General features: G+C 35.5%; 1 protein-coding gene across 3 annotated transcripts in view; it reads right to left on the bottom strand.

Annotated features, from left to right (window-relative positions):
- EML5 (EMAP like 5) overlaps positions 1 to 16,680 on the bottom strand; it is a 165,277-nt gene that overhangs the window by 62,016 nt on the left and 86,581 nt on the right. For all 3 annotated transcript variants that reach the window (XM_065872785.1, XM_065872786.1, XM_065872787.1), the window contains exons 14-20: positions 16,317 to 16,503; positions 13,328 to 13,433; positions 11,828 to 11,921; positions 10,737 to 10,837; positions 5,969 to 6,171; positions 4,860 to 4,971; positions 3,635 to 3,762 (exon numbers count right to left, since the gene is read on the bottom strand). In XM_065872785.1, the coding sequence (XP_065728857.1) occupies positions 3,635 to 3,762; positions 4,860 to 4,971; positions 5,969 to 6,171; positions 10,737 to 10,837; positions 11,828 to 11,921; positions 13,328 to 13,433; positions 16,317 to 16,503 (931 nt within the window). The remainder of the gene's footprint in view (positions 1 to 3,634; positions 3,763 to 4,859; positions 4,972 to 5,968; positions 6,172 to 10,736; positions 10,838 to 11,827; positions 11,922 to 13,327; positions 13,434 to 16,316; positions 16,504 to 16,680) is intronic.

Here is a 16,680-nt window from a genome sequence, read left to right as displayed (position 1 = left end):
TTCTATCCACCCCCTATTCTGAGATGGAGGCTCTATCTTAGGTGCAGTGGCCAGTAAGAATACTGGGGCCTCAATGTCAACTCAAGAAGACCTGAGGCTACTTGCTCCCTCCCCACCAACTGAGTACTGAAATCTAAAGCAAGGGACACTCGGGAAAAGGAAGCATTCCACTGTTTTCACCCTCAACTACAGAGCCCTGGATCAGAAATTTTTCTGGGAGAGAGAGAGAAGCAAGCCATAAAACAGCTCCTAGCCTCTTCTCAAAGCAACTGACTTCATTTACTACAATGTGGAAAAGGTGAAGCCTAAAGGTGCTCTTGAAAACAATGGAGGTTGTGATGAAAGTTAATTGGGAGGCAACTGACAGACTCACTGGACATGGCTAAAATGAAGGCCAGCTAGTCTGTCTAGGAAAAACAGGAAAATCTCATAGACAACGGGAAGAGACTGCTTGACTTCAGAACAAATCTCAAACAGTAACCTAGGGAACTGTCCCTTTTAAGAAGCCTGAATTTGATTGGTTTAGCCTGTGAAGGAATTTATTCTCCAGGAAAATGCTGGAAATAATAGAGTAATCAGTGAGCAATTAATAGAGTTTAACAGCTGGATGTGGTTAGGGAAAGAGGCCATCAAAGAGGACAGAATACTTCCTAAATCATTTTATGGAGCCAATATTATCCTGATACCAAAACCAGACAGACATCACAAAAAACTACAGACCAATATCCCTTATAAACATGGATGCTAAAATCCTCAACAAAATACTAGCAAACTTATTCCAACAACATATAAAAAGAATTATATACCATGACCTAGTGGGATTAATCCCAGGAATGAAAGGTTGGCTTAAAATCCCAAAATCAATTAATGCAATATACTAATTGCTTTTGACAAATGACACAATCTTTTTTTTTAACATCTTTACTGGACTATAATTACCTTACGTTGTTGTGTTAGTTGCTGCTGTATAACAAAGTGAATCAGCTATACATATACATATATCCCCATATCTCCTCCCTCTTGCGTCTCCCTCCCACCCTCCTCATCCCAGCCCTCTAGGTGGACACAAAGCACCGAGCTGATCTCCCTGCGCTATGCGGCTGCTTCCCACTAGCTATCTATTTTATATTTGGTAATGTATACACGTCCATGCCACTCTCTCACTTCGTACCAGCTTACCCTTCCCTGTCCCTGTGTCCTCAAGTCCATTCTCTATGTCTGCCTCTTTATTCCTGTCCTGTCCCTAGGTTCTTCAGAAGCATTTTTTTTTTAGATTCCATATATATGTGACACAATCTTTTATGATAAAAATAAGCAACGAACTAGGAATAAAAGAGTAATTCCTCAACCTGATAAAGGGCAAAGATGAAAAATCCACAGTTACCATTATACTTAATGGTAAAAGACTGGATGCTTCCTCCCTAAGATTAGAAACAAGACAAGGATCTTTACTCTCATTACTTCTGTTCAACATAGTACTGGCAGTTCCAGGCAGCATAATTAGGTAAGAAAAGGAAATAACAGGCATCCAGATTGGAAAGGGAGAAGTAAAACTATCTCTATTTGCAGATGACATAATCTCTTACAGTATACAGAAAACCCTAAAAAATTCACCAAAAAACTATTAGAAGTAATATATGAGGTAAGTTACTTTAACAAAATAACTACAAGACATGTACACTGAAAACTATAGAACATTGTTGAAAAAAGTTAAAGAAGATCTAAGTAAACGGAGAGATCCACGTTCATGGATCAGAAGATTTAATATTGTTAAGAGGCGCTAGTCCCCAAACTGATCCACAGAATACTGCTGCTACAAACATTGTTGTACGTGGTTTTTTTTTGGTATATACATGAATGCACTTCTACTGTGTACATACATTCCCGCACTTTTAATTACTATAGTTTTAAATTATCTTTATTTCTAGCACAGAGAGTTTCTCAAAAATTTCTTGACTATTTTTGAATAGTTTCTCTTCTAGATGATTAAACAAAATCTTTCCAGAATTTGTGAAAAATCTCATTAGGATATGGATTATGATCATACAGAATTTATTTACAGCTTTTATGCCTTTAGTACAATTTTATAGTTTTCTTAATACACGTCTTGCATATTTTTAGCCATCTTTATTTCTGGTTACTATATAGTTTTCTTTGTGAGTACCATTTTGTGTCATATGTGTTAGCTGATCATTGCTGATATGTAGAAATACTACTGACTTTCACATGTTGACTTTGCATATATGCAATCTGTAGGACTCCTTAATTAGTTCTAATAATTTTTCAGTTTATTCTCTTGAATATTCAAGGTATAGGGTTATAATATCCGCAAATACTGATATCCATCCAGCGTCATCCATTTGCTTCCAACATGTATACCTTTAATTGTTTTCTGTTTTGTTTTGTTTTACTGGACTGGCTAAGACCTCACATACAATGTTGGACAGTAATGGTGAGACCTGGTATCCTGTCTTGTCCCTGACATTTAGGAGACAGTACATATGTGAAATCTTAAACTTTATAATAAATATTTTTAAAAAATGTCATTTATGACTTCTAAAAATCTCTTCTTACAATTATGAAATTGTATTTTTGAATAGGTCCATCTATGGATTCATCTGTAAAAGTGTATTTGTGTTTATATTTTCCAAGAGACCATAAATACGTTAAACACCATGACTCTAACATCTTTTTACTTTAAAGGAACATCATGTGACTGAAATTAAAGAGTAAGACATGACAGTTAATTTAATATAAAATGTTTTGTTATTTGCTTACAAATTCTCCTTGTTACATCAGGATATTATGTTAACCTTAAAGCATGTGCAATGTTCTCTTCTACATGTGCTCTTTGGTGTCTTAACAGGAGTGAAGTGGGGGGCTGGAGAAGAAATCAGTCTGTATTAAGAAAGAACATAATTCTTTTTCAGGGTAAAAGGCAAACCCAAAATGTGTTACTATACAGAGTTGCATGAGGACAATTTTTCATTAGAGTAAATACTACTTCACCTGCTGTGTTTTATAGTATCAAAAACCATAATATACATAGGAAATGTAAACCTGAAAAATTAATACAGCATTCCTGATAGAAATGTTAAGGATTAGCTAATCCTGCTGTTTTATGTTATATTTCTGCCACACAAAGTGTGTACTTCTGGATTTTCAAAATCACTAACATATTTTCATGGATAAATGTTTTCAGCAGTAAAATTTTAGCGTACATTTTTTACTTTTCTAAGTTAGAAACTTGAGAAAGAATGAACTAAACTGAAGAGTTTCATAGAAAAACAACTGCCTTAGGGTCAACAAATGTACTTCAAAGAAATAAAATTAAATATGAAATAAATGGACTGGGTTAAATTAATTACAACTGGCTTTTCTTTCCATTGGTTTCTTGCTTTGCAATAAGAAATTACTGAAAATATTGGCAATTATTCTACATGATAATGTGCATATTATTTACAGATACTACTCATTTAACTATGATTAAATTTATGTTTTGTAAATATTAACATTAACAAATATTTCCCTAAATAATTTAACATTATTTTTCACCACTGCCAACTTCTGGCTCTTATGTATTGAATCAACTGTATACAAAGGGAAAAGAAAGCATATTAACATTTAAAATTACCTGGACCAGAAGTGTTATTGGGCCACTTTTATCCACTTCTAGTATTTCACCATTCTTTGTACCAACTAAAAGATGACCATGTCCTAATGATATGGCACGTATAGATGGGTTATCTTCCAAGAGAAGACCTAAAATGTTAAACGGAGATGTTCTTCTAGGTATGAAGTTTACTATAATACAAGGGTGTATATATTGCCAATGATGCTATTTTGACAATGCAAATCATGTTACACGGTTGCTTTCTCCTATATTTTAAGTATTCTAATAAATGTACCACATTTTCCCCAATCATTCAATTTACTAATCTCAAAAGTAAGTACCATTTATATGCTACAATTCCATGATTCTATATTATTCCAGATCCCCTACTACCAGTCTGACAGCTGTTTATTTTCCTTTTACATTTGCCCCTCATCCACCTCCTGACCCTCTTAGAGCATGTACAATATTCTGGTTAGTAATTTTAATTCAATTTGATTTAAGATTAATTCATTTATGTTTACTGTACCCTAGGCAGACTTCAGAGATATACTGGTAAACGTGATAGAGCCAAGCTTCTGCCCTCACGGAGCATACAAAGAGGAAAACAGACCTTGTGTGAGGAGCATATTGAAAACGGAACAAAAGGGAATTTAACCTTTTGTGAGGGGGAGAGGGGATGGGAGTGTAAGGAATCATTCTAGAAGAAACAGTGTTTGAGATCTGAAAAATGAGCATATGGTCAAGAAACTGGAGGAAGCAGGAGGGAGGAGAAAGGGAAAATTCTAGGCAAAAGTGACAGCATACAGGAAGGCCTGGAGGCCAGAGACAGAGTGCTGTAGTGCCTTAGCGCACCATGAGAAAGGGTAAAGGAAGAAAGGCCTGCAAGGCTAGAGAGGGAGAGTCAACAAAACACTAAGATGAAACAAAAGGCCAAGTTTGAAAACAATACCCTGACTGGTGGAAAATGTGACGCTCACATGGCGATTTTCTTTGAAAAATTAAAAATGTTAAAAATTAACATTGATAATCTTGTATTTGTTTATATATTACTATGCGTATCACTGAAAATAGATTTTGAAAGGACAGCAATGATTCTGGCATACAGTTAAGTGGCTTCTCTTACTGAACTCTGATGCCTGTCTAGTAAAGAAGGAAAAATATACCCTATGTGCTCCACCTCAGTGCCCACCATGTTAATAAGCAATTAATCTTTTTTCCTACAAATCTCAAAATCTCAAATCACCTTTAGATCCTGGGGCCAAAGCAGCTCTTTTTATAGCATAGGTCTTGAGACATCTTTCAAAGGAGTCATCCCAAAGAGCTACTACCCCATCTTTCCCTCCAGTTACGAATCCCTACAAAAGTAAAAGTTTTAAGTTAATGAAGATCTAAATATTTAAAAAATAATAACCTTCTTTTATATTGAAAAACTCTGGAGGAAAGAGTATTTATAGCCAAAAGTTACAGCTTGTAAAAAACAGAAATTAGCATAGAATCCATTATGTTTTTTTAAACATCAACATGGAATTTGCAAAAATATTTACCATGACACAAAACATTCTACTTTTAGAATAGGACTTTAAAAACACAGTTTGCAATCTGGAACCATAAAGTAGCTCTACCACTTTCAGCACCTTCTCCTGGAGCCTTCATAATCCCATCCTTTAAAAAGAGGGGATAATAATAATAGCTACGGGACTTCCCTGGTGGCTCAGTGGTTAAGAATCTGCCTGCCAATGCAGGCGACACGGGTTTGAGCCCTAGTCTGGGAAGATCCCACATGCTGCGGAGCAACTAAGCTCATGTGCCACAACTACTGAGCCTGTGCTCCAGAGCCCGTGAGCCACAACTACTGAGCCTGCGTGCTGCAACTACTGAAGCCCACGTGCCTAGAGCTTGTGCTCTCCAACAAGAGAAGCCACCGCAATAAGAAGCCTGCGCACTGCAACGAAGAGTAGCCCCCGCTCGCCACAACTAGAGAAAGCCCACACGCAGCAACGAAGACCCAACACAGCCAAAAATAAACAAATAAAACAAATAAATTTATTAAAAAATAATGATAGCTACCTCACAGGATATGGTGAGAACATATAAAGTACCTAAACAATTTTTGACTCAGAGTAAAAGATTAATAAATACTAAGTTAAACTTTTTTTTAATAACAGCAGACCTATTTCACTCTGGGTTCAGGAGTTTGAAAAGAGGAATAAAATACAGTCAGGAAGACTCTAGCTCACATATTATTATTGGGTAGCTCAGCTAAGTAGAAAGGTAGTGTCTCTGTACTTGTGAAAATGTTCTGCACTCCATGATCAAACTATGTTTAACTTAAAATTTATTTAGGTTACTTACTTTTTCCAATGCATGCATACTGAACACTGGTCCATCGTGTGCTTTAACTGTCTTTACAAGAAAGATGTCTCTCCAGATACACACGTCTCCTGTGGATGTTCCAGAAAAAGCCATCTCTTCAGTCCATCCATATACTGCACACATCATTGTGTCATTTTTCCCTGGTGTGCCTACGTAGCCTTTTCTTCCAATCAATCCTCCCCCTGGTTCATAAAAAATATTATGAAAGTACCACTCTCAAAACGTATAAAATTCAAAGCAATAAAATTTCTTTTCTGCTGTTTTTCTTGTTTAAAGAGAAAGACATGTAACAGTAAGGAGAGTTAAAAAGAAAAATAAAGGTCTCTCAATCAGTGACTTGGGCAACACCTTGCTTGGCTGCAGCAGGCATAACCATGGCTGCTTTCAGGTCATAGCTTTTTGGATAAACAAAAATATGTATTAAGTCAGTTTAAATCAGTCTTTTGATTAATTTTAAAAAAATTATATTATGACATATTTAATACAAAAAGTAAAAGAAATACAATAAGCTCTTCTATATCCATTATCAATTTACATAAAATTACTAAACAATCAAAACGTATGCCAATCCCATCTCCCTTCTTCACCCACTACTATTCTGAATGTGATCTTGATTATTCTCACACATTCCCTTATACATATTTTACTACTTATTTTTGAATTCTTAGGTAACATGTCATTATTTTTCATGTTTAAAATTATCTCTAAATACATATCCTGTATGTATTCTTTTGCAACCTGCTTTTTTCACCAACAATTTGTTGTGGAGTTTTATACATGTTGATTTGTACCCCTAGAAAACTCATTTTCCTGACTATATAGGATTCCGTTATATAAACACAACATTTTCCTATTAATGGGGACTTAATAAAATTGCTTCCAAGATTTTGCTATTGAAAACAATGTTGCTTTAAACACTGCTGCAAGGGCCTCTTCTATAAAAGTGCAAGAGATTCTCTAGGAATGCCTAGGAATGGTCATAGCGTATTTGCAAAAGGAACAGCATGTAGATGAGAGGTATCATCTCTATGACCAAATTGTCCTCCAAAGTCGATACACCAACATATACTCCCATTAATAGTGAAAGGAGTTCCTGTTGTTTCCTACCTTTCAGAACACTTGGTATTATCAGACTGGGGATGTGAAATATCAACTGAATTTTATTGTGGTTTTAATTTGCATTTCTCCAATTATTCATGAGCTTTATCATCTTTTCCTATTTTTATTGGTCATTATCTATTGATATCTTTTGCCCATTTTTCCAAATGAACTCATTCACTCATTCATTTATTCAAGAAATATATATAGATACCAGACACTATTTAAGGCAATGGGGGCAGAGCTATGAACAAAACAGACAAGACAACAAAATTCCCTGCTTTCATGGAGCTTCCTGGTGAGAGACAGTCAATAAATATGACAAATAAGTAAAATGTGCGGGATGTTAGATGATGACGGGTGCTATGGAGAAAATGTAAGCATAAAAGGGAGATAAGAAATGAGAGGGGTCCATTTTAAGAAGGGTGGTTAAGAGAGGCCTCATTGAGAAGGTGGTATCTTCATGAAGACCTGAAGGAGGTAGCAAGAGCAAGCCATGTAAAAAGAGCATTCAAGACAGAGGAATCAGCAAACGCAAAGGCCCCAAAGCAGGAACGTGACAAGAATCTTCAAGGAACAACTAGGGAGGCCAGTATGGAGTAGCAAAGAAAGTAAGGGAGGCAGTAACGGGAGATGGGGTCAGAGAGGTCAAAGGCAGCATTACAGACCATTGTAAGGATTTAACTTTTACTCTTTATGAGATGAAAAACATTTGGGTGGTGGAATGACAAGACTTGGCATATTATTTATTACCGGGTTCATTCTGATTTCTGGGTTGAGGGTAATTTGAATAGTGGCAAGGATGAAAAGAGTTAGAAGGCTATTTCAATCATCTGGGCAAATGCTAAGGGTGGCATGGGTCTGGTGATAACATAGAAGATGATGAAAAGTAGTCATATTCCAAATGTATTCAGAAGATTGTCTTTTCTTAACATAGCAGCCAGAGTTGTTAGTGCACTTGGAAGGGCAGTTAAGTCAAGTGGTGAAGGGGAAAAAACACGTTAGACTTCTCTCAAAAGAAGGAGAAGATAACTCACAAATTTAAAGTGTAAACAACTGTGTGGATGTGTTTTAGTACATAGGTAAGAAGAGAAATTGATTAGCAAATGGAAGGTAGAGCTCAAAGAGTAGTTTTGTTTGGTTTTACTTACTTAAGATGGAGAAATAACACCACATTTATATACTGAAAGGAAAGAGTTGGTAAAGAGGGAGAACTGATAATGCAAGAGAGAAAGGGAAGAAGAGTTGGAATGATGCCCTTGAATAGCTGAGAGATGGGATCTAGTGCACAAGTGGAGGGGACTGGGTTTCACTAGAGCATAGATTATCCATCCAGAGCAGGGTCAGCAAACTATGGGCTGTAGGCCAAATCCTGCCATCACCTGTTTTTGTTCAGTGCCCACTGGAGCACAGCTGCAGTGGCTACATCGGTTTTCTTCTCTGCTCCCAGAGCCTGCCTCCCTGACTTTTCGCTGCCAACTAGCAGCTGCCTAGGGCCCGAGCTGGTCACCGTCCACAAGTTGAGGACTTTGCTATGGAAACTTCTGGGCACCCAGCAGTGAAATCACAGTCCAGGAGTTGCCTTGCCTCTGGCCATCTGCCGAAGTTGAGAAGGTAGGGCTCTCCAGGAGGAGAAGACACACTAGAATCAGTGTGTCGCTAGGGCAGAGTGAGGCTGACTATGGTCTCCCCCGAGTCCAACCTGCAAGTCCTGTTCACTGCATCAGAATGATCTTGGAGGGAACGTCTCCAGTTAACGGCAACTGGGTGCAAACTGGGTACGGCAAGGCAGGAGTTCTCTCTCTTGTTCTCTAAGTACCTATATAATATTCTTGATTTTGTCTCTGTGTCTGGAAAGTCTAAAATATTTACTATTTGGCCATTTACAGAGTTTTTCACCTCTGGTTTAGATAATCATTATTGAGTTTTCTGATACACACAGCATAACATGTTTGTATTGTACAAGGTCATACCAGCCATGGAATAGAGTTCAAATTCCTTAGAGATTAATAATTCATAACTTGCAATTCTCAAAGCCTATATCTGGGATAGGAGGTAAGAAGCTCCTTTTTAGCCTTAGTCCTAAGTCATCTTTAACTTAGTTTACATAAAGCTATGCATTTAGAGGGTAGACAGATGGCATTTATTCAGATTAATAAAGTGGTTACTTATTTCCCAGTTGACTACTGAACTCTGGATCAGAACCTCAAAGTGAGGAATGCTGAAATGCACTGAAGTCTTAACATTTATCCTTTTATGGTTCAGTTTCAGGTCTACTTTATGTCAAATCAAAGTTAAAGAAAAAAGTTATTCAATTGCAAATCTTTTCACTTTAAGGCTATTTACTTTCTTTAAGTCTCTTATTTCAGACAAACTTATAGTTGTTTTTTTTTTCAAAACCGCAATAATAGCATTACTTGCTGGGTATTTGCAAGTCCAGGTGACTAAGATACTCAAAAGTTTCGTTTAAATGAATGGGAATGAAAATTACAAATGTGAAGATACTTCTTTTTACTTTGTAAATGTATATACACTATGATCTGATGAGTCTGTGATAAAGTATTAAAACAAGTCTGAAAATCGACTCATGTCCTATGTAGTTTACAATTTGAAAGTTAATTCAACTTGGGAAATATCTTCACTAAGCCTATTCTTTTCTAACCTATGTCTCACTTCTCTCTATATCTATGTATTTTATCTGAAAGGTTTAAGTGTACTAAGACTTTGTCAAATTGCTGGAATTTATAAGTATGCTATTCGATTTGGAAAAGAGACTTTTTAATTTTAAAATATGAACTTCTACAGTCACTAATTTACTAAATGACTAAAGTAATATAACATTCCATTTCTATATCATTTTACAGCACATAAAGAATTTTGACACAATTTCTCATTTTTAGTTTAGACTAAAAAACATGTCTTCAACAGAAGAACGAAGTCTGGACATCACTTGATTAATCTCATAAGTTAAATTCTTTTGCAAATATGAATGCTATATCAATGTAGCCAATAATGATAAAATAAATCTTAACTTTGTTTAAAATGTATCAAGACAACTGTGAATCATTCTTTTAAAAAAATAAACTTTTCACTTTTGAGAATTTTAGATTTTCATAAAAGATGCAAAGATAACACAGAGTGTTCTCATATACTGCTCGCCCACCCAGTTTCCCATAACATTAACATCCTACAATACTACAGACTACTTGTCAAAACTAAAAAAGACATATTTGATATATTACTCTTAACTGAACTCCAAACTTCATTCAGATTTCATCTATTTTTCAACTAATGAAACTTCTGTTCCAGGATCCAATTTAGGATACCACATTGTACTTAACACCAAATCGCTTTTAAAAGTAATAGTTTCTACCAAATGTAAAATAGATAGCTAGTGGGAAGCAGCCGCACAGCACAGGGAGATCAGCTTGGTGCTTTGTGACCACCTAGAGGGGTGGGATAGGGAGGTTGGGAGGGAGACGCAAGAGGGAGGAGATATGGGGATATATGTATATGTATAGCTGATTCACTTTGTTATATAGCAGAAATTAACACACCATTGTAAAGCAATTATACTTCAATAAAGATGTCAAAAAAAAAAGTAATAGTTTCTTAAATTTCAAAGGAGCAAAAAGAAGCACTTCCTTACCTGCTCTACGCCAAAATTTCATGTGTTTAATTCCAGCTGTAATTAATTTATCAGGCACGTACGGGTTCATCTTTACAACAAAAATCTTATCTTTACTTCCTCTGAAATAAATACCAAAATGTTTTAACTCTGAAGATAAATCTCTCCTGTAATAACCTTTTGCCTAATCCAAACCCTATCTTGATTACTCCATTACTAAATGCTTGGCCCACTTGTCTCTTAGGTTTAGGCTACGTAATCATGCATTTGTACATTTGTTATTTTGTTATTATTTTAATTTATTAACTCCTCTCAACAGAATCTTAAAAGATAGGAACCGTGAGAACTGAACTTCTTTTGGATAGCACCTACTATAGTACTGTACATGGAGAATGCCATTTGTGGCATGAATGAGTTAAAGAAAAAAAATTTTTTATAGTACTCTGTTACAGCTTAATATAGTCTTTCCAAATACAAAATCCTCTTAAACTATCTTTTATTTGGGTCCTGTCTATATACTCTGAAGAAACCATTTATCTATATTTTAAAGTGCTTTTATGTATCACTTTAGGGAATAGGAAGTTAAAAAAATAGTCTCTGAAACTGTTGACTATTTCCTCCTTTAAAGCAATTGCTAATATTTTTTATTATTATAGAAATAATAATGCTCACCGTAGAAAATTTAGAAAATGAAAACTATAACAGAGAAAATAAAAATAATCTATAATTTCTTTGTGATACATGTGTGTATGTATCTCCTTTCACTCAAATATATAAAATGAGTATTTTATCATGTTTTCAATGACTACAGAATAGCTTATCTTACAGTGGAATTCACTCTACCTATAAATGGAGATTTTTGATAATCACTACTTCGAATATCATATTACAGTTACATTAAAAAGTGTGTGCACAAGGGATAAACCTACAAATGAATCATGAAATCATTTGTCTTTTTACCACGATTATACTATTTATTCAATGGTAATAAAGACGGCAACAATTTAAAAAGTTACGTTTGCTTGATTTCAAAACCGTTATAAGTAAAAAAAAATTTTAAGTCCAAGGTAATTTCAGTATTTTGCCAATGTGATATCAAGTTTTTTCCCTACCTTGCTATTGAAAGTTTCTCTCCTTTTTTCCAGTCCCACAGCACAATAGTGTGGCTATCATCTATTCCAACTGAAGCCAAACGTTTCCCATCCGCTATGAAAATTAATCAGAGATAGACTGATCATTAACATTCAGAAGATAAAAAACACTCAGTACATATTCTGATACCACGGCACTATATTTAAATTTTTATAAAATAAAATATTGTTAAATGTTAGGCACGCATACAGCTATGAAACAAAAAGCAGAATTTATAAGGAGGGGGAAGAACAGTTTCTCAATGCATCTAAACATATCTGCTGACTTCTTCCTCTGACTTCACTTACCTCATCTTCTACCAGCTTAAGACAGGGGAAAGGAGGAAGATAAGAAAAGTAGAAAAAAGATATTTAAAAGATGAGAAGGAAAGGGAAAACTAAGAAAGAAGGAAGGAAGAAGTGATATATGCCAATGAATTTCACCATAGGAACTCTACTGTGATATGAGAAGTCATAGGGATTACAAAAAGCGAATCAAATGCAAAAGACACAGGTTACAAATACATATTGCTGTTTAATATGACTGTTTGTAGTGAAGGTCAATTATTTTAGTTGTTACTACCATCAAGCAACAAGTAATGACTATTAGACAAGAGATTGCGCTAAGTCAGTCATGCTGGCAGGTGTGCATATGTTTATAGGTTGTAAAGGCAATCTATAATAAAACATTTGCCACTCTGCCACACTTTTTGCAAACCTCAACTCGTATGTTATCGCTACCAGTGGTATTTTTCTTGTTGACTCCTTTACCATTCAGTTTCTTCACCTTTGGCAGATATTAATATGTGTATATACAATTCCCCCCACAAACTATAGCAATTCACTATCACTTCAGTCAGAGCAGCAGAAAGCACAAATTTACTGTTTCTTAATATAAAATTCTCTATTAATGGTATTTCTCCACTCTTCCCAATCCATACCCCAGCTTTCACTGTAGATCTATCTGTAGTTGTTAAACTTTTATATATGTAGCAAAGAGTTAACATGATCTGAAATTATTTTGATAAGACAGATTGGAATTGTCACTTCATAGAAATGTTATACAACAAATATTTCAGTTCTCACCTCTTTCTTAGCTTTCACCCTAAACATTTTCAAAGTTTACTCTGTGGCTGCAAAACATTAAATGAGATCATGGTTTGCCCAAGGTTGGAAATACATACCACTAGTGGTAACTGTGACGGTTTCAGAGGTTATGTAGACAAACATTTTTTATTTTAATAGAAACATCTTTATAACAATGGGTATTAAAATTACATTTCATTAAATTATTATTATAAAACAGCTAGCAAACCCACACTTTCAGAGCCTTGATTGGTTAGGACAACAGTATGCACATTTGATAAAAAATTGTGAAGGTCACTATTAAATGACAAGTTTAGGCAACACTAATTTAGACTAAAATGCCATGTATTGCCTCTGCATTTTGATCATTCTTACTGAGACAGAAAACTGCCTTACCTGAGAAATCAACAGCACAGACACCATATTGGTGGTAGCCCTTTAATATCGACAATGGTTTAATGGTCTCTGTGTCCCATATGTGAACTGAGGGATCCCTACCTACCTAAAATAGAAAGAATTATAAAAGTCATTTTATGCAATTAAATTGTTTATTTTCATATCTATAAAAGGAAAACAGGAGATTTAACAACCTTTGTCATATTTGCTATAAATATTTATCAAATAAAAGGTATAAAGCAGACTGTATATGTGATCAACATTTTCCCCTTACATTTGTTGAAAAGCTAATGAGACTAGGTTCAGTGTTTCTAGGAATGTTCTACAACTACGTAGCTCCTATACTTCATCAATAAAGATAATGCTTACCAAGCATCTATTATTGGCAGCATTACTATGCTAGGTACAATGAGCACTAAGACAATTAGACAAATTTTGCAAACTCATTGGAAAAACAAGATATTTTCCGTTAAAATAAGAACATCTGGTAATACATGCTTAATGGGGATGAAAAGGTTGTAGAGAAAAATCTTCATGGAAGAGATGCTACTTGACGTGGGCCTTCAAAGAGTGTAGGTCTTAGATAAAAAGAGAAGGAAGCAAGTATATTCTAGGCTAGGATAATAGTGTAAACAAGATACAGAGGGGTTAAAGCGCCAAGCAGGTTAACACAACTTAATTCTTTATTCCTTTAGACTCAAGTAATCACTTTCTTTACACAGATTAAGAGATATAATAACTTTGCTTATGAAGTAACTAATGTAGCTGCCAATTACTGTTTATTTTGAGATTGGTTTTATATAAAGACATAACAAAAAACAATACTGCAATCGGTCAATATTTCACTAAGTTATTAACTGCTTTCCTCTGTCCTTTGTCTACAGATCTACTGTTTTCTATATAAGCTGGAGTTCTAAACCATTTTGAGTTACTTTTGGTTTAGGTTTCTCCCAGGTGATATGAATTGCACCTGTTAATAAACTTTTTGTTTTTCTCTTGTTAATCTGTCTTTTTTCTTTGGCTGTGCCTCATGGGTTGTGGGATCTTAGTTCCCCGACCAGGGATCGAACCCGGGTCCCCTGCAGTGGATGCGCAGTGTCCCAACCACTGGACCACCAGCGAATTCCCCTAATCTGTCTTTCTGTTAGAGTTCTGGCTAAAAGCCTAGCAGAGGAAGAGGTCATTGGGTATCCAGGGATGTCCTGTGGGCATACTGACTTATAGTTTAATTTGCCCCAAACTCCCTAAAATTCCAGAATTATGGTAGCAAATGACCAGTTTTTACAGTCTTCATTCCAGTAGTAGCAGAATAATGTCCAAACTCCTTGCCACAGCAAAATGGGTACATAATCGTGTTTTAAGAGGAACCATTTATATAAACTAAAGGTGAAAGTAAATGGTGCCCCTGAGGCCTCTGCCCGCCCATTTAATTAGTTCTTCCGCTAATGTCCATCATGCACTCTAAGATTTGAATACTTTGCGCTGCTCACAGTTATTTAAAGAAGCAGTATTTTTATTTTTTTATTTTCCCCCCACTGTTACACGTGATATGACACACTTAAAATACATTCCCCAACCTCCCCTCTATCAGGTAAACTACTCAGCTCAAATGTCATCTTCTCTATGAGGCTTTCCCTGATTCCATCAGGCACAATATATCAGTCCTTTATAATATTTCAAGAGAGCTTTATACATATCTCTAGCCTATTGGTTCTCAGCAGGGGGTGACTTGCCTCCCAAACGCTGTCTGGAGACATTTTTGGTTGTCACAGCTGGGGTGGGTGGTGTTAACTGGCCTCTAGTCCGTAGAGGCCAGAGATGCTGCTAAACATCCTACAATGCACAGGATGGCATTATACACAAAAATGCAATTATCTTTACAATAAAGAATTATCTGGCCCAAAATGTCAACAGTTCCAAGGTAAGAAGCCCTGATCTATACTTATGACACTGTATCACAATTTTCTTGCGTGTTTGTCTTCCCCCACAGAGTATGAATGTTTTACATGGCAAGGTGTTTTATTTATATTCCCACAGTCTTTCCTGGTACACAGCACATGCTCTATGAATGTTTCTGAATGAATAGAAGAAAGGAGGGAGAAAAGGAGGGAAGGAAAGGAAGGAGAAAAGGAAAGAGTCAGGGGAGGTACAAACAGAGGGAGGGAAGATGGGAGAAAGAAAAAGGGAAGAGCTTTCTCTCCTTTCAGGGAAGCTACACAGGATGATGCAAGTTTCCTACCCCCACCCTCAATATATCCCAGAAGGTATACTTACACAGTATTTAAAGCCAAACAGACTAAGGGCTTTAGGCTTTACCACTTATTGGCTGACAGATCTTTGAGAAAATTATCTAATTTCTTTAAACCTAAACTTCTTCATTTATAAACTGGGGGAAATGGTTTTACTCTCATAGAGATGAGGTGAGAATAAAATAAATATACATTAAGAAACTTAGTAAAGTGCTTACACACAGTGAGAATTTATAAATATCACCCTTTCCCTTCCTTCTCTAAGAATATCCATATAGAGAGGTATCAGTTATGACTTTTCTCTGTGTTTTCTACTTTGGTAAACCCGAATATGTTACTATCATGATTGTAAAATAAAAACATAGTCATCCTGTTTGTCACAGAACACTTCTTAGATAACTTATATTATTTAAAATAATTAAAAAACCAGATTTCTAGTCTTTACGGTTTTTGTAATTTTTATTCATAAATTTAAAAAATTAATATTATCCTGACAGAAAGGTGTCAAGCCAGAGCTCATAGTTCCAAATTCAAATTACAATAAGTAAAACAATAAAACTCTAAGGAAAACTATAAGAAAAAAGTTTTATTTGTAATATGAAAATAAAATCCCATTCTAAAGAATTCTTCATTTCCTAGAATACAAAAGATAAGGAAAAAAATGGACTAACTTAACTTTAAACCCAAACGAAGGTCTAACCTAACCGGGCTGTTGTCGCATAGTCTTTCAAAGGACCTACCTGGCCTGTTGCCACATAGTCTTTCACAGGATGAATAGCCAGGCAGAGAATATCATCATCGTGACCCAGGTAAAAGCGCTGTGTGTTCTGTTGTCGATTATAAATGACACCCACTGCTGCCACATGGTACACAATTTCACCAATTTGAGTATAGAACAGATTACTTCGACAGTCATACCCTCTGTAACTAAATATAGAAAAATCATATAACATTAACTTTGGCCTTTTACTGATAAATATGGACTATACAGAGGACATTCAATTTCCAGCTTTACAAGATACTGAACAATTAAAAAAAATACAAATATCTCAGATCCCATAAACTTTTGTGAACTGCTCTGATTACAAATAGCTAAATCCAAGC

This window comes from Phocoena phocoena, chromosome 2 (genome assembly GCF_963924675.1).
Source record: "Phocoena phocoena chromosome 2, mPhoPho1.1, whole genome shotgun sequence".
Classification (NCBI taxonomy): domain Eukaryota; kingdom Metazoa; phylum Chordata; class Mammalia; order Artiodactyla; family Phocoenidae; genus Phocoena; species Phocoena phocoena.
Note: the sequence above shows the minus strand (reverse complement) of the source record. Positions and strands in the feature narration are given on the sequence as shown.